At 43.4% G+C, this 19,017-nt stretch overlaps 1 protein-coding gene across 2 annotated transcripts in view; it reads right to left on the reverse strand.

The window, feature by feature from the left end:
- Positions 1-1,507: 1,507 nt before the first annotated feature.
- The window catches only part of AMHR2 (anti-Mullerian hormone receptor type 2), an 81,022-nt gene continuing 63,512 nt past the window's right edge, over positions 1,508-19,017 (reverse strand). For both annotated transcript variants that reach the window (XM_077483846.1, XM_077483845.1), the window contains 4 exons: positions 17,962-18,119; positions 17,732-17,879; positions 12,529-12,665; positions 1,508-5,312 (listed from right to left, as the gene is read on the reverse strand). In XM_077483846.1, the coding sequence (XP_077339972.1) occupies positions 5,169-5,312; positions 12,529-12,665; positions 17,732-17,879; positions 17,962-18,119 (587 nt within the window). In that variant the 3' untranslated portion in view covers positions 1,508-5,168. The remainder of the gene's footprint in view (positions 5,313-12,528; positions 12,666-17,731; positions 17,880-17,961; positions 18,120-19,017) is intronic.

Below are 19,017 nucleotides of genomic sequence, written 5' to 3' on the forward strand. Positions count from 1 at the left end.
AAACAACAAAAATATTTTAAAGAGTACAATACCTTTTAAATGAGCTTTGAAACAAGCACTCACTGTCCTCTGTAGCTACAGCACTGTGAAGCAATGCACCCTCAAAGTTCCAAGCACAAGCACTGGGGTGGTCAAACTTGGGCTCTTAGCAGCTCATCTCCCCTGTCTTTAAACATAGTTCACTGGCTCTATGTTTAAAGTCATTTTAAACTCTGAAGCTGGAGGAGTTAATGTTAAACCACTTCAGTGCTTCTGCTGCGAAATGTCAGAATGAACTACTGCACGTTGCCTTTAGCTAAAGAGTGAAGGGGAAATTAGCTTTGCTTATACTGAAGTGTGGTAATTTCCTTATCTATCCTCTACTTTAGATCTATTTTATATTAACTATATTAGTATTTTTTTTTTTTTACAAATAATTTTTATTATTTTTTTCAAAGTAACAGCAAGCAAATACAATGCAATATTAAGACTTCAATCTGTGCCGAGCACCATTAACGGCCAACATGACCTTACATATACTAAACACAGCAAATTCCAGACAGTAAGTTTCCAGTAATGGAATTGTAAACATTGTATCACTTAGGTACACGCCTTCATTCCAGCTTGCTTAAGGTAGCATTGCACCCTACGTTTATTAGTATTTTTTTTGGTTGTATGTATATGCAACTGACACAAGCTAAGTTAACAGGTATTGTGACAGAAACCTCATTCCAACTCTTAACAGACTTAAAGTAGTTCTAAAGGCAGAACTTTTTTAATTAGGTTAATGCATGCTATGCATTAAAGCGGTTCTCCATCCTAAAGGGGAAGTTCCGCTAATCTGATCCCTCCCTCCCCTCCGGTGCCACAATCGGCACCTTTCAGGGGGGAGGGGGTGCAGTTACCTGGATAATCCAGGTATCTGCACCCACTTCTGGGACAGACCGCCGCAGACCCCCGCAGACACCCTGAACCCCCCCCCCCCCCCCGTTGTGTTCTGTGAAACACACAGTTCCCAGGACACAGCGGGGACCAGAAGAGACGCGCAGCGCGACTCGCGCATGCGCAGTAGGGAACCGGGCGGCGGCGGGGGCAGCAGCGAGACGAGCGATCGCTCATCATCTGCCGCCGACATCGCTGGACCCTGGGACAGGTAAGTGTGATTTTATTACAAGTCAGCAGCTGCAATATTAGTAGCTGCTGGCTTTTAATCTTTTTTTTTTAGATGCAGAACCACTTTAAGATAAAAAAAACTTCTGTGTGCAGAATACTGGTAATAATACTTACCTGAGATCCATCTTGATCCAGCAAAGTTGCGTGAGAAACTGGGATGTCCAGGACTCTACCTCCTGATTGGCTGAGACATGGCTGCAGGTGCCATTGGCTTCCACTGCTGTCAGTCAGTGAGCCAATGAGGAGAGGGGCAGAGCCTAGTCACAGCTCCATGTCTGAATAGACACACAGAGCAGCGTCTCGGCTCGGGGAGGACACTGGGCAGGAGGGAGGGGCCAAGAGTGCTGGTAAGGGACCCAAGCATCTGGTCTGCTCTGTGCAAAACCAGGGCACACAGCAGGTAAGTATAATATGTTTGTTATTTGTAACACAAAAAAACAAAGTTTTTTTTTTCTTCTCATGAGTCAGTAAACTTTTGGATTGGTATGAGTTTTAATAGGTTTCAAGTGAAGTTTGATTAGTAGGGATGTTTGTATGCTACACATGATTGAGATTCATTTTTGTATGCCTTATGTGTTGTTTTTTTGAGACTTGCTAGTGTTAATGGTGCTAACTCATCGAAAATCCTGATCAGGTAGGCTGACTGTGTGATATTTTTTTAAGCCATACAGGCAATAGGTGCTCTATGAGAGGGCTAGATGGGTCCAAGCCATACATCCCCCAAAAAATGCTAATCAGGTAAGCTGACCATATGACAGTTTTTTAAAGCCATTTGTGCAATCAGTTCACTAAGAAAAGGCCAGATGAGTAATAAAGGTCCAGAAGAGGGTTTCTGGCTAAGGAACTTTTGATAATGACCATGGTTAGTTAAATCTCCAAAGGGAAGGCATAGATAAATAAAGGGATTAAGAATGTGACACCCAAAGAAAGTTCATAGATGTACAAATGCGGAGACAGTTTTAAGACATGCCAGTCCTATCGCTTGAAGTTTGAAATAAAAGACATGAGAATACAGAGTGAATTTAAAAAAAATCATATTAAAGAAAATAAACCAATAAAAGAACAGTTCTGTTTGATAACACAGAAATGTATCTATAAGTTCTATGAAAACATGAATATAAAAAAACAAGGGAGCAGTCACAATTGACTAAAAACATTTAACCTCTTGCCTCAAAAGAAGAGAAAGGTCCTGACTATGAGAAATATAGTAATGTAAAACTAGTGAAAAAAATGTCAAGACAGAGAATCAAAGGAGCAAAATAAAAATATTAGAAATTACTTATCAGATAGCGAATTCTAGTGACATTACAGGTTTATGCTTACGGGGAGCATCTACCCCCATAAAATAATGGTCCCGTGTAAAATACAGAAAATATTTGTTTCAGAAGCAGTTCCTTTTATGTTTTAGAAGCAGACATCCTAAGTCAAATTAAAGTTACAACAAAAGAAGCAGCAGATGTTCTATTTGTTCAGATAATGAGGCCCTCATATTTATTAATATTTCTTCTGTGTTCTATTGCATGGCAGTTATTATCACCTTTTTACACTCAGGCTGGGTGGGAGGCAATATGCGTAGATGCACTTGTCTCAAGGCATGGCAAGTTCCTTTTCAGAATATAACGTAGTATTGTCCTTTGTATTGTCCAGCTGACAGCCAGCCACTAAAAGCTGTTACAGCATGCAATTACCCACTTTTATGTTATATGACTTTTCTAGTTAAAGTTTACTTTTGGTATAGAAAAAATAAGGTGAAAGGTACACAATTCCTACTGTGAAACAAGGAGGTGGATCGCTGATGGTTTGGGGATGTGCGAGCTACAAAGGCACTGGAAATCTGGTCAAAATTGATGGCAAGATGAATGCAGTATGTTATCAAAAAATACTGGAGGTACATTTGCATTTATCAGCCAGGAAGCTGCGCATGGGATGTACTTGGACATTCCAACATGACAATGATCCAAAATACAAGGCCAAGTCGACCTGTCATTGGTTACAGCAGAATAAAGTGAAGGTTCTGGAGTGGCCATCTCAGTCTCCTGACCTCAATATCACTGATCCACTCCGGGGAGATCTCAAAAGTGCAGTTCATGCAAAACAGCCCAAGAATTTACAGGAACTGGAGACTTTTTGCCAAGAGGAATGGGCAGCTTTACCATCTGAGAAGATAAAGAGCCTCATCCACAAATACCACAAAAGACTTCAAGCTGTCATTGATGTTAAAGGGGGCAATAAACGGTATTAAGAACTGGGGTATGTAAACTTTTGATCAGGGTCATTTGGCTAGTTTCTGTTGTCATTATGATTTAAAAAGAGTAATCACAGTTGGTTGATAATAAATGGCTTCAGCCAAACACTAACCATGAGTGAAAGAAAAGTTTTTGTGTTATCATTCATATTCTCTGAAAAATGGCCAAGAAATCATAAATTCTGCCAGGGTATGTAAACTTATGAGCACAACTGTATATCCATCTGACACAAGCTAAGTTAAACAGCATTTCTAAGAACAGTTGGAAAGCATACAAAGATGGAGTGTGTGGATTGTGACATAAACCACCAATGTTTAACTGGTTTTCCATCAGTTGTCATAAATTGTGTAGGTAAGCTTGGACTGTGCTGTGTTATGTAACCAAAAACTAATCTGCTGTCTATAAAAAAATCTTACATATCTTCATTAGGTAGGAAAAGCTTTTATACACATATTGATGTATCTAATCTCTTGCAATTGCAATAATGATATTGTAATTTTGGTCCACCGACCAATGTTATAATGAAGAAATGAATCCCTAAGAAGAAGTCAGTGATAGCTTGTTTTATAACTGATTTTACCGCTCAGTAGAAATACAAGTAAACACTTGAATGTCCATAGCCTGGAAACAAGTTAAAAATGTGGTCACATGTATATTTTACTTTAAAAGCATCTCAGACTTATTGTAATTTCCAGTCAATCTCCAGGTGTGAAGCCAGGAAAATGTGAAAGCAGAATGCTGGATAGATCATAGTAAAGAACATTAAAGAGGGTCATTTTATAATACATTGTAAATACATTGAAATGTGAACAACAACCAATAACCCTAATGCCACGTACACATGATCGGAATTCTCGTCGTGAAGAGCTCTGATGATTTTCCCGACGGAATTTGGACAGAATTCGGCTCAAGCTGTCTTGCCTACACACGGTCACATCAAATTCCGATCGTTTATAACGCGGTGACGTACAACACGTACGACGGGACTAGAAAAAGGAAGTTCAATAGCCAGTAGCCAATAGCTTAGTTGAATCTGAGCATGGGTGATTTTTGGCGTGTCGGAATTGCATACACATGATCGGAATTACCGATAGAAAGAACATGCTATCAATTTTTTGCTGGAGGGAATTTGGACAGCTAAATTCCGATGGAGCATACACACGGTCGCATTTTCCAATTAAAAGCTCTCATCTGTCTTTTTCTGGCCGGAATTCTGATCGTGTGTACGCGGCATCAGTTATCGGTTGTTATTTATCACACAAATAAAGTTTCTCTTTTTGACCTGTCTTTAGTATTTAGTAGGACCTTCACTAAGACTTTTTTTGTTTAGATTTGTATAGGTTTGGAACCTTTGTTAAGATGTTTGTGCTTAGAATATTTTCTTTTACTTACTCACTTGAAAATTATTAACACGGTGGAGAAGGGTTCCCACTTCCATCAGCTTTAATTGCTGTGTCCCCACTGGGAACTTTGCCTTACTCCCTGTGGGGTCACCATGACATGTAGCTATTAAAACTGGAAGCGGTCCTAACCCTACCCTACTTAATCTAAAACTAAAACACACACAAACAAAAAAATCTCGTCAAGTTTAGTTTGTACCTGATATGTTATTTTTTTTTGTATTTGCACCATATTATACAACATATTGTTCCTGTTGCAATCTCCTTATTTCATACTTTATCTCTATATCAGGCGGACCTGAGTTTAAGGGACAAAAAAATATGCAAGTGCAGCTTTTTTCCTTAAATTGCAGAAAATAAATATGAAGGCTCAGCAGTGTGAAAGACTGTTCTCTGATGGCAAGCTGTGGGTAGCGAGGTTATGCAGTCTTTGTTCAGCACAATGGGCAGTTAGACGAGCCTCAGAGTCCGGGTCCCAACAGTCCTCCAGAGTTTCCCACAATGTATTGTAGAGCTACATGGAAGATTACAAATATTATTACTTACAAGAAAGGGAACACAGCACAAACATCCATAAAACATTTCAACACATACATCTAAGGCAAAGTAACTTGACTTCTCAATAGCAGGCAAAACAAGAAATTTCTACTTTGTTGTGCTTCTCCACCACCCTGATCCAGGTATGGGGGAACATATGATACTTCCCCCTGCTTCCCACAGTGTACTGCTCAGTGCACATACATAAAAAAATCCACCTCCAGCACTTTGTGTCGGGAAACAATAATAATTTTACAATTCCTGGTAGCCTCTTGCTTCCTGCACTTTGATATTGCCCATTATGACCACCTGTTATAATGATGGGCTAAAAGTAAGGTGACAGAGGTAGTAGGGGCATGGTGATAGAGGTATAAGGGACATGCCAGGTCCTGACACCACAGGGAGTGTCAACATTTTCAAAAGAATACCTTGTCACATTGTATTAATCATTTAGAGATACCTTTCACTGTATGGTTCCGCTTCCTCTAAATTGCACAAATCCTGTCAGCTGCCCACTCAGCCCATTTATACTTACCTGAGCCCGATCTCGATCTAGCACTATGCCTGAGATCAGTGACTCTCTCTGCTCTACCTCCTCACTGGACATGTGGGTCGCAGCAAAAGGCTCCTTGTCATGAAAATCGCATGAAGAGACTGACCTCCAGGTCTTCTGGTTTGTGATCGCGGGCTTCGTCGCGGGTGCGCACGATCGTACGTATGCGCATGCGTTCATACGTGGGTGCGCGGGCACGTGCGCGGTCACGTGCGTGCGTCCGTGTTGGCGCCAAACGGCCTATTTAAACTAGCCTCTTGCTAATGGTCTCTGCTGTCTGCTCTACAGCATTATACCTGTGAGACTTGATTCGTAGCATTCGTTCCTGTTTGACCCGGCTTGCCTGTGACCCATCTGCTATCTGCCTGCACCCGACCCCGGCTTGTTGTGACGATTCTTCTGCCTGTTGCCTTGTACTTCGCTTCCAGTCTGATATCCGACCCGGCTTGCTTTGACCATCCGTCTGCTAAAGGTGAACCTGCTTACATTGAACTGTGTCATCTGCTGCAAGTAACCTGCTTGTATTGAACTGTTCACCTGCTGCAAGTACCTGCTTATATTGAACTGTGTCATCTGCTGCAAGTAGCCTGCTCATATTGAACTGTTCATATGCTGCAAGTACCTGTGTATATTGCACTGTTCATCTGTTACAAGTTGCCTACTTTCTTGCACTGCTTTTCATCTGCTGCAAGTTACCTGCTCCATTGAACCGTGTTATCTGCTATAAATTACCCACTGATCCATTCGCTGTGATTACCTGCTCCACTGAACTTCACCTATCCATCCTTCTCATCTGTTGATCCTGCCAGGCACCTGTACCCCTCCTTACTCCTGTGTTCCCTGTTACATTGCCAGGAAACCGGTAGTGGGAGTTGTAAGGGAGGCCTCTTTCCGCAATCCAGGCTCGCTACTAGAAGGTACGTGACACTCCTGCTGCTGTCAATCACAGCCTGTGAGATGGGAGCAGGGGGTGGGGTGATCTGCACTCTGTGTCAATGGACACAAAGAGCAAGGCTCAGAATCGAGCCTGCATGAGTGTCCCTATAGCAAGTGGCTTGCTATGGGGGTACTTATAAAGGTAAGTATAACCACTTGCCGACCACCCTATAGCACATTTACTGCTACAGGGTGGCCGCGATGTACATACAGGATCACTTATATATATATATATATATATAATATATATATATGCGATTCTGCACTTCCGGGTGTCGGGCGTGAGTGTGCTCCACCGGCAGCTTGCTCCTGCTGTGATTATACACAGCGAGAGCTGATCGGTGGCTTCTGCTGTAAAAGTTACAGCAAACTTTTTTCCCAGGAAAAGGTTTTACAAAAATAAATAAAAGCTGACCATTGTAAGCACCCTTGTCAGTGGTAAATGGTTTGTCTCAACCCTCCAACTGCTGCATTGCCAGGACTGCCTGTTCTGTTAACCGATTGTCGTCCAGTGCACAACTTTAAACGCCGGCACAATGGCACAGCTGCGCAAATGGGCATACAGGTACGTCCCCTTTAAGACATGGCATTGTGGGCGCATGTGACCGCCATGTACTCCGTGACCATGCCCGTGGGTCCCGTGGACTCGTGTCCAGCAATCATGTCACGGAGAGGCAGAACAGGGAGATGCCTATGTAAACAAAGCTTTTCCCCGTTCTGCCTAGTGACATGACAGAGATCTACTGCTCGCTGTCATTGAGAGCAGTGATCACTGTCTTGTCAGTGGTAGCCCATCCCCCCACAGTTAGAATCCCTCCCTAGGACACACTTAACCCCTTGATTGCCCCCTAGTGTTTAACCCCTTCCCTGCCAATGTAATTTATACAGTAATCAGTGCATTTTTATAGCACTGATCACTGTATAAATGACAACGGTCCCAAAATAGTGTCAAAATGTCCGATGTGTCTGCCATAATGTCACAGTCATGATAAAAATTGCAGATCGCTGCCATTACTAATAAAAAATAAAATAAAAAAATGCCATAAATCTATCCCCTATTTTGTAGACACTATAACTTTTGCGCAAACCAATTAATATACGCTTATTGTGATTTTGTTTTATGAATGAATAAATGAATGAAATACTTGTATAGCGCACAATGCGAACTGAATCGCCTCTAGGCGCTGTGGCGAGCTTTGATCATCTGCTAAAAGAGGAAGGTCTTGAGTTTTTTCCTAAAAGCCAGGTGATTTTCTTCCAGGCGGATGTCGATTGGTAGAGCATTCCATAGCCAAGGTCCTTGGACAGCGAATCTCCGATCCCCCTTGGATTTATACCGGGCTTTGGGCACGAGGAGGAGGTTTTTGTTGGCTGATCGAAGACTGCGGTTTGGTGTGTAATGATTTATTTTCTCAATTAGGTATTGCGGAGCTTCTCTATGCATGCATTTGTGGGTGAGGCAGGGGGTCTTAAATGTGATCCGATTTTTTACAGTTAGCCAATGTAGGCTCCTCAGGGAAGGAGAGATGGATTCCCAGGGTTTTTTTTTCTGTTATCAGCCTTGCCGCCGTGTTTTGGATCAGTTGTAATCGCGCAAGTTGATATTGTGGTAATCCTATGTAAAGCGAGTTTGCGTAGTCCAGTCGTGAATTAATGACTGTTCCAACTACCACTGCTTTGTCATTCTTTGGGATAAAAGGGAGTCTGCAAAGCATGCGTAGCAGATGGTGAGATCCACTGACTACTGCTCCTATTTGTGCATCTATTGACATTTGTGCGTCTAAAATAACCCCGAGACTCTTCGCTTTGGTCTTTGGGGAGATGGTCTGCCCAAAGACGGTGGGTGGAGTCCAGGAGGTTTTGGTTACAGAATTATGATTTGTGTGTAAGATAAGAACCTCTGTCTTTGATTCGTTGAGTTTGAGGGAGTTATTGGTCATCCAGTCCTCTACTGATTTGAGGCAGTTTTCAAGTTGTTGTTGGTGATCTTTTTGTCCAGTGATACGGAAATAAAGTTGCATGTCGTCAGCGTAAGAGTGGAAGCAAAAGTCTGAACATCTGATTATTTGAAGGAGTGGGTGGATGTATATGTTGAAGAGAACTGGTGACAAAGGAGATCCTTGAGGGACTCCGCAGGTGACTGCCTGAGATTCAGAGAGGAATTTTCCTAGTTTCACTGTCTGTGAACGATTTCCTAGGAAAGACGCGAACCATTGGAGATCTACATCTTGGACTCCGGCTACTTCTGTGAGGCGGACGAGTAGAGTATTGTGGTCTACTGTATCAAACGCTGCACTGAGGTCCAACAGTATGAGGAGACACGGCTCTCCGTCATCTGCTGCTTCGAGGGCGTTGTCCCAAATCTTGAGGAGAGCTGTTTCTGTTCCATTATCCGGGCGGAAGCCTGATTGCAGCGGGTCCAGGAGTTTTTGAGTATCCAGGTGGAGTTGTAGCTGTTGTACTACTGCTTTCTCCATGATCTTCGAGATGGTGTTGAGGCTTGTAATTGGCCTATGGTTGTTTGGGTCCTGAGGGTCCAGGTTAGGTTTCTTCAGTAGAGGTTTGATGATGCCTTGTTTGAGGATGCTGGGAACAATACTTTCGTGGAATGATCGGTTTATGAGGTGGGTTATGGTTGGAGCCACGATGTCGGAGCATTCTTTCAGTAGTTTTGTGGGGATGATGTCAATTGGTGAGGTACTGTCACGAAGTTTATTAAGGATGTTTTTTGTGGTGTCCGCGGTAATTGGGGTTAGTCAAAAATTTCGGCGGTTGTGGAATGTTGGTATAGATATCCTCTTTATGTTTTTGCTGGCTGAGGTTGGATGTTTTCTTCTGACAAACTGTTTTCCTGATGGTTTCGACTTTATCGATGAAAAAATCCGACAGTTTGTCACAGTAATCCTGGGATTCATTTTCTGGGACCTCTAGGCATACCGGATTCATTGATTGATTGACTATTTTAAACGGTTCCTGTGGTTGATTTGCGGCCGTTGAGATTGTATATGAGAAGTGATCCTTTTTGGCTTTGAAGATTGCTTTCCGATAATTCTCTGTGAGACCTTTGTAGTTAAAGTGGTTTTCCTCGGTGGGATTTCTTCTCCATGTTCTTTCCGCTCTTCTGCGTTCTTACTTTAGTATGGAGAGGGAGCCATTAAACCATCCAGAGTTTTTCTTCCTGATGAGAGCCCTGCATTTACCACAAATATGTAGAAGAATGCATATTGGCCTAAACCGAGAAAGAAATTATTTTTTTTATATATTTTTTGGGAGTATTTATTATAGCAAAAAGTAAAAAATATTGCTTTTTTTCCAAAATTGTCGCTCTTTTTTTGTTTATAGCGCAAAAAATAAAAACTGCAGAGGTGATCAAATACCACCAAAAGAAAGCTGTATTTGTGGGGGAAAAAAGGACATCAATTTTGTTTGGGTGCAATGTCACACGACCGCGTAATTGTGACTTAAATCGACGCAGCGCCGAACTGCAAAAAGTGCTCTGGTCAGGAAGGGGGTAAATTCTTCCGGGGCTGAAGTGGTTAAAAGAATTAGAAAAATAATAGACTTACTCCAAAGGTTCCCACAATATATTGTAGAGCTACATGAAAAATTACAAATACTGTTACTTACAAGAAAGGGAACGCAGCACAAACATCCATCAAAACTTTCAACCTACTTTTAAAACCTATATGACAAAGTAACTTGATATCTCAATAGCACCTAAAACAAGAAATGTCCGCTAGGTGACAATAAAGAAGAAAAAAGAAAATGAATGCAGACACCACATCTAACTGCAATTTAATATTTTTTGTATTTGGGTTTAATACTGCTTCAATAGGAATCTTGGATAGTCTGACAGTAGATAATGCAAGGAATGTATGTAAGTGCAGCATACTTAATCCATTCTACTGTCAACCTGTGACTTTGCCCGATATAGGCAATGTACAGGATCCCCTTCCATTTTCCAGATTCATGAAATTAAATAAATAAATAACATTTCTTAAGTATAGTAATACTGCACTTTGCACACAATTCTTTTTCCTGGACCTCCCCATGTCAGCCTACTATGGGTCAGCTCCGCCCCCTCTGACCCCTCCAGGACCACCTTTTTCCTAGTCCATAATGGGCGGCTGTCTGCCCACACCAGTGTTCTTTTTTCATCCTCGCTCTGGACGCCTTTTAAAGTTTATTTATTTATTTATTTATTTATTTATTTATTTATTTATTTTTTTTTTTTTTTTTATTTCTCCATCCACCATCCATCCTGTTCGGGTTCAGCCTCTCCCATATCAGAATACCCCCCCATAGAGGCAGTAAATCTCCTGAGGAGGTGGGTTCCCTTGGTGCTGGGATAAAAAGGTGCAGTATAAACGACTGTGTATCACTGGCAGTATAAATGACTGTATATACCTTCGTTAAGCAGGTGCTGGCACTCTCTCCTTCCATGTTTTGTGTGTGCAGGCAGTGATTTGGCTGAAATTAAAGTGACTGGGCGGGACCTGAGAAGCTCAATGTGCATAATAGAGTATCGAAGCTGTAACCCTTGGGACACTATGCCTAAGGTGGATGCTTCATTACCTAGATTCGCCTGCCACATTCCGCTTCCGCTGGAGGATTCGGTCTCTTTTAGGGATCCTATGGATCGCAGAATAAACGCAGACCTAAATAGGTTGTATAGTTTGGCCGAAGCAGCCTGCAGGCTAGCGGTAGTGCTCACTTCTGTGGCAGCAGCACTTGGGTTGGATTCGCACCTGTGCGTTTTTGGTGCTTTTTGCTGTTTTGCGCTACCGTTCATTTGCCATGGTCTCCTATGGGGCATGTTCGGTGGTACGGATCTGAGGTTAGACCTGGGCTCTGCGGATTCAGCCTACCTGAAATGGTCTAAAAGCAGATCAGCTGTAGTTTTTTCCCAATGGAGCCTAAAAGGGTATGCAGACAACATCCAGAGTTTTTTCTTCCAGATTTGTCAAAGACCATGCATATTGCATACAAAACTCTGTCCCTTCCTCCTCCTTCAGAGATCAAAGCACATTCAATAAAGGGTATGGCAGCATCCTAGGCAGCATATGCAAAGGTCGCCCCTGAGGTAGTTTGCAGAGCAGCAAATTGGAGCGTGCCCAACACCTTTTATTAGGCATTACAGGCTTAATTGGCTTGCCCGCCTGAGGAGACATTTGGCTCTGTGGTTATTATGGTGGCTGTCGCCCATTAAAAATTTGAGTAGCATTGAGGGTTTGGCTTATTTTTTGTCTTCCCTCTCTTTTTAGAAAGCTTGCTACATTCCATAGTAGGCTGACATGGGGAGGTCCAGGAATAAGGAATATTGTTGCCCATACTTACCGTAATTTTCCTTTCCTGGATCCTCCCCATGTCAGCCGGAGGATTCCCACCCAGTTTATCCGTCGCGAGGCGGGTATTTTTTGAATACTGGTGTGGGCAGACAGCCGCCCTTTATGGGCTAGGAAAAAGGTGGTCCTGGAGGGGTCAGAGGGGGTGGAGCTGACCCATAGTAGGCTGACATGGGGAGGATCCAGGAAAGGAAAATGACGGTAAGTATGGGCAACAATTTTCCTTAATATTACTGAATAAGCCTAATCTAATAATACTGTACATAGAGTTTTTAAAAAAAAATCCAAGCAAACTAGCACAATACAAATAAGATCTACAGTTACATCTGTAACATTAGCTTGCTTTTCAGTAGACTTACTTGGAGATTTCCTTTCCAGTTTTTAGGCAGTTGTGGTCGTCTTTTGTTCTCCGCTACCAATGATCGCAGCTCATCCAAGGAAGGGTTTGGCCCCAACTCCTCTGAGAAGACCACACAAAACTCTGGAGACTGGTGATCTGAGAACAATGTCCATAATTTGCAAAGGTGAAGCACAGTGGGAGTGTTTTTGGAGTGGCAAAGTATCATAAAAATTACACTGTTGGAGCAGAACAACTGAAGTGATTGTAAATGATCACTTTTTTTTATAACTGATCACATTTTTTCTGTTCTCAGCTACATAAGAACTGGGTGGGGGAGAAGCAGCAGCACACTAAGCTTGCCAGTGAATGGCTGTGCAATGGGGACATGTCAGGACAAGTCTGATCATTGGAGGAGAGTACACTAAGTTCCCAGCAGAGCTAGAGAACTGACCATCATGTGTTCTTCTGCTTAGTGTGGTCAGTTTTAATAGGAAAGCAGAGGGACTAGCAGGAGCACCAGGGATTTCACTTAAAGGAAGAAATACAAAGAGAACAGGATACGTTCTCGTACAAGTACAGGTTCAGGAATATGAAGTATTGGGGTAACAAACACTTTATTATAGAGTTGTGACTGTTTGCTATGGATTACTCCATTGTCAAAATCCCTCAAAAGTCTTAATGGACAACTTTCATTCTTTACTTTTGGCTACATAGGTTATACCATTTCCATAAAGATACATACAGTTTATGTCTTCATAATAAACAGCAAAGTTACATGCATAAAATACTGTCTAATAGGATTTCTAGGACATGCCTCCTCCCCAGTTCTGATGCTGACTAATAGAGGTTATTTCCATTACCAGGAGTAATTCTAAGGTCCATTTCACACAAGAGTGTTTTGTTGTTTAGTGTTTAAAGCCCTTGACCCTGGCAGTGGCCTTGTCCGCCCCCCCCCCCCCCACCTGCATTTCAATAGTTAAATGCTACTTAAAGAGGAGTTTCCATTTGAAAGAAAAGAATTAAAAGTTAGCAGCTACAAATACTGCAGCTGCTGACTTTTAATAATCGGACACTTACCTGTTCCAAGGTCCAGCGATGCGGGGGTCAAAGCTCTGCTCGTCCCCCCCTTCCGTTCGGTGATTGGCTGCGCAGTCATCTGGGCCCTGTCAGAATTTTGCCTAAACAATTCAATGAGGAAAAGAGTCTCCACTTCTGCAAAACGTTACCCAAACCACTTTGTTTTTCCCTAGCCGCAAAGAAGCAGGACAGATCTAGCCTGTCTGATCTGAGGTGCAGTAAAAAAAAAAAACAGTGTTCATTGTCCACTAGTCATGACCCAGAAATAAGATCTGACATTACTTTTAGGTGGTGCATAGGTCGTGCAGAACTGAAACGCCTCAAGGCGCTGTGATGAGCTTTGTTGTCCAGCTTCTAGAAGAGGAAGGTCTTGAGTTTTTTCCTGAAGACCTGGTGGTTTTCTTCCAAACGGATGTTGGTTGGTAGAGCGCTCCATAGCCGTGGTCCTTGCACAGCGAATCTCCGTTGCCCTTTTGATTTGTACCGGGATTTGGGAAGGAGGAGGAGGTTTTGGTTAGATGATCGAAGACTGCGGTTTGGTCTGTAGTGATTTATTTTCTTGAGTAGGTGTTGAGGAGCGTCTCCATGCATGCATTTGTGGGTGAGGCAAAGGGTCTTGAATGTGATCCAATTCTTTATGGTTAGCCAATGTAGGCTCCTCAGGGAAGGGGAGATTGATTCCCAGGGTTTTTTTCTGGTTATCAGCCTTGCCGCCGTGTTTTGGATAAGTTGTAAGCGCGCAAGTTGATATTGGGTAATCCTATGTAAAGGGAGTTTGCGTAGTCAAGTCGTGAATTAATGACTGTTCCAACTACCACTGCTTTGTCCTTCTTTGGGATGAATGGGATGAGTCTGCATAGCAGGCAGAGCAGGTGGTGAGAACCATTGACTACTGCTCCTATTTGAGCATCCATTGACATTTGTGAGTCAAAAGTGACCCCGAGACTCTTGGCCTTGGTCTTTGGGGAGATGGTCTGCCCAAAGATGGTGGGAGGTGTCCAGGGGATCTTGGTTCGGGAATTATGGTTTGCGTGTAGGCAGGGCTGGGCTGGGACAAAAATTTGGCCCTGGACTTCATCCAGACCGGCCCACTTTAATTGGTATTTGGACAGGTCAGGGTGGTATACGGACAGGCTGGGGTGGTATACGGACAGGGTAGGGTGGTGTACGGACAGGCTAGGGTGGTATACGGACAGGCTAGGGTGGTATACCGAAAGGTTAATGTGGTATATGGACAGGCCAGGGTGGTATATGGACAGGCTAGGGTGGTATACGAACAGGCTAGGGTACTATATAAACAGTATAGGGGCAGACTAAAAGTCCAGCAGGAGCTGTCATGGCACACTGGGAGCTCTAGTTCCACAACAGCTGGCAGGTGACAGTCCACTTTTCAGCTCATAGCTCCTACCTCCACTCACCACATCCTTTGGCACTGAAGGTCCCCCGTTGCCAGGTCTTCCTCAGGACATGTCAGTGATGTCCCTGCGCAGAGCAGAAACAATCCTTCCGGGAGCGAGGCATGGCCATCAAAACTTCCCAGCCAGCTGCTGACCAAGAAATGGAGAGTGCAGGTCACCGGGGATGAACACCAGACTGTTTAGTGCAGGCTAGTAGGACACTTGGGAATTTCCACTACAGAAACCCCCAGAACTCCTTAGTCCAGACTGGAAAATGTGGAAACCCTAGGTGCGACTAGGGGAGCAATCACAGGAAAGATGCCTTGTTTGTGTGCCTCTCCCTCTCTGCAGCCACCAATTCGAATCAAGCACACACAGCACTGCCCAGATCCTGTACACTGCACAGCAGCAATTATGCACAGGGAGGCAGCACACAGTGAGTGACACTCCGCACGCAGACCGTTAGATCAGCACAGACAGGAGCTGTCGCTGAAACTGTCCCACTGAGCCATCGGCCCACCGGGAAACTCCCGGTAGTCCCAATGGGCAGTACATGCCTGCATGTAGGATAAGAAGCTCTGTTTTTGATTCGTTGAGTTTGAGGGAGTTGGTGGTCATCCAGTCTTCTATCAAAGTGAGGCAATTTTCTAGTTGCTGATGATGGTCTTTTTGTCAGGTGATACAAAAGTAAAGTTGCGTGTCGTCAGTGTACGAGTGGAAGCAGAGGCCTGATAATCTGATGATTTTGAGGAGTGGATGAATGTAAATGTTGAAGAGCACTGGCGACAAGGGCGATCCTTGAGGGACCCCGCAAGAGACTGCCAGGGTTTCAGAGGTGAATTCTCCTAGTTTCACTGTCTGTGACCGATTTCCTGGGAAGGATGCAAACCATTGAAGATCTGAGCCTGTGACTCCTGCTACTTCTGTGAGGCGGATGAGTAGAATATTGTGGTCCACTGTGTCAAACGCTGTACTGAGGTCCAACAGTACCAGGAGACATGATTCTCCATCATCTGCTGCTTCGAGGGCGTCGTCCCATATCTTGAGGAGTGCTGTTTCTGTTCCATGGCCCGGGCGGAAGCGTGCTTACAGTGGGTCCAGGAGTTTGTATGTATCCAGGTGGTGTTGTATCTGTTGTACTACTGCTTTCTCCATGATCTTGGAGATGGTGTTGAGGCTTGTTATCGGCCTGCGGTTGTTTGGGTCCTGAGGGTCTAGGTTAGGTTTCTTTAACAGGGGTTTGATGATGCCTTGTTTGAGGGCGCCCGGAACAATCCCTTCTTTAAACGACCGATTTATGAGGTGCGTTATAGTGGGAGCCACGATGTCAGAACATTCTTTCAGGAGTTTTGTGGGGATGATGTCAATTGGTGGTGTACTGTCTCGAAGGTTTTTGAAGATGCTTTTAGTGGTGTCCGTGGTAATTGGGGTCAGAAAAAACTTCAGCGGTTGTGGGATGTTGGTGTCCATATATTCTTTTTTCTTTTGTTGACTGAGGTTGGCTGTTTTTTTTCTGATGAATAGTTTTCCTGATAGTTTCGATTTTATTGATGAAAAAATCTAAAAACTCATTGCAGAAGTCTTGGGTTTCGTTTGCTGGGTGCTCTAAGCATACCAAGTTCATCAATTGAGTGACTATTTTAAACAGTTCCCGAGGGCGGTTTAGGGCCGTTGAGTTCGCTTTTGAGAAATTATCCTTTTTAGCTTTGAAGATTGCTTTGTGATAATTCTCTGTCAGTCCTTTGTAGTTTGTGTGGCTTTCCTCGGTAGGATTTCTTCTCCATGTTCTTTCCGCTCTTCTGCGTTCTTGCATTAGTAGAGAGAGTGAGCCATTAAACCATCCCGAATTTTTTCTCCTGATGCGTGTCCTGCGTTTTGGAGCTACTGAGTCTGCTGATTGTAGTAATACCTTGTTAAGGGAGCTGAGTGTCTGCTTCGATGAATGGCTTAAATTCAGCATTGCTATTTTGTTGGATAAAATGGTTTTGAAGGTTTCGGAGTGTAGTTTCTTCTGCGATCTGGTCCAATGCGTTGTTGTTGCAGGTTTCAGTTTTTAGATGGCGGTATTGGTGGAGATTTTGAATTTAAGGTACGCTAGTCCCTTATGTCTCCAAGTGGCTGCAATGAAGAGCCATGTATTAGGTCAGAATTTCTCAACCTTTTTTGTTCAGTCAGAGAATTAGCAGGCACCCCAGTCCTGAACTATGTTTATAGGGCTGATGGACACTGACATCTGCACTGCATAACAATGTCACCCTCTCCTTTGTGCCACATGGGGGAGTACCCACTTCCATCACATCAGAGTTTCTCCTTCACATTAGAATCAGTCCCCTCGCAAATAGAATCCTGCCTTCCAATCCTCACTGTGGCTGTAGCATGATGGCAGGGAGTAGGAGACAGAGCAGGTGTGCATGGAAGCAGGACTTCCATCATATTATTAATCCCAGCCCTGGATCAACATCATTTATTTCCATGTGCAGTTGGGACAACTGCCAGCACCACAGGAACATTTGACACTGTGTGTCCTGGTTTGCCTCCCTGCACCAAGAATAGTAAAGTTACAGTGCTACAAGGGTACTCTGTAAACAACTAGATTCTAGGTATTGCTGAAGCTGCCCTGTCACCCAGCCCCTCCATTTCCTGATACTGATGTCACTGGTCCTGGGAGGGCACATCTTGGGAAATCTGAGGAAGCACAGCCCATCCCAGCACTCCCCTAGATCTGGCTCAGCCTTCCACCTTTCTTACCTGCATACAAATCATTGCAGCGACTGAAAATTTCCCAGAGCAGGAGACCCAAGGAATATACATCAGCCTGAGTTAGGGCAAGTTCCCAGGACATAAGATTCAAGGAGCCATCAAGCATTTCTGGAGACATGTAGCGGAGTGTTCCTGTCTGTGAAAATTATTCAGGGTCAAAAAATGCAAGCAGATCACAATGCATAATGCAAAGCATATTGTATTATTCCTATTATTACCATGTTTAGTACAGCTGGATCATGTCCCTTCTTCTTCATTTGGTAATCCTCCAAAACCACAGAGAGGCCAAAGTCTGATATGACACAAGAAGAATCAGCTGTCACCAGGATATTTTCACTGCTCAGATCTCGGTGAGCAATAGCTGGTTTACATATGTCTGTTGGTGAAACAAAGCAGATTGTTTAACTTCATAGTACAGGACAAACATAGTACAGGAGAAGCCATGCGGGGGACACAGCAAACATGTGGAAGGAGGTGCTCTGGTCAGATGAGATCCAAATTTAACTTTTTGGCCTAAAATCAAAACACTATGGGGGTTATTTACTAAAGGAATATCCACTTTACACTGAAAGTGCACTTGGAAGTAAAGTCGCTGTAAATCCGAGGGGGACATTTAAGGAAAATAAAAAAACAGCATTTCAGCTTGCACATGATTGAATGATAAAATCAGCAGAGCTTCCCCTCATTTCAGATCTACCCCTTAGAGTTAGAGCGACTGCACTTCCAAGTGTACTTTCGGTGCACTTTAAAGTGCACTTGCAGTGCAAAGTGGATTTGCCTTTCGTAAATAACCCCCTATGTGTGGCAGAAAACTAACACTGCATATCACCCTGAACACCGCATTCCCACAGTAAAGCTTGGTGGTGACATCATGTTGTGGGGATGCTTTTTTTCAGCAGTGACAGGGAAGCTGGTCAGAGTTGATGGGAAGATGGATGGAGCCAAATACAGGGCAATCTTGGAAGAAAACCTGTTATATGTAAGATATAACCTGAATATGTAAGATATTGCACAATCAAACAGACAGACGTTTCTCTACATAAATGGGATAATGTACCTTCTGCTGAAAATTCCAAAGATACTAAGATTCACCAAAACGTTACAAGTCAAGTTCATTTGTAAAGGTGTCTGATGTCTAAAAGAGGATTAACTAAATCAGCAGGGACTGGCCTCATTTTGATCCATGTAGAACAGAAGAACAGAAGGCGGCAGCGACAGAAGAACCGAAGAGGGGGACAAGACCCCCAAAGTCGGAAGAAGAGGGTGGCGGCGAA

This window comes from Lithobates pipiens, unplaced genomic scaffold (assembly GCF_037356315.1).
Source record: "Lithobates pipiens isolate NorthernLeopardFrog02 unplaced genomic scaffold, aLitPip1_a1.2 Scaffold_16, whole genome shotgun sequence".
NCBI lineage: Eukaryota > Metazoa > Chordata > Amphibia > Anura > Ranidae > Lithobates > Lithobates pipiens.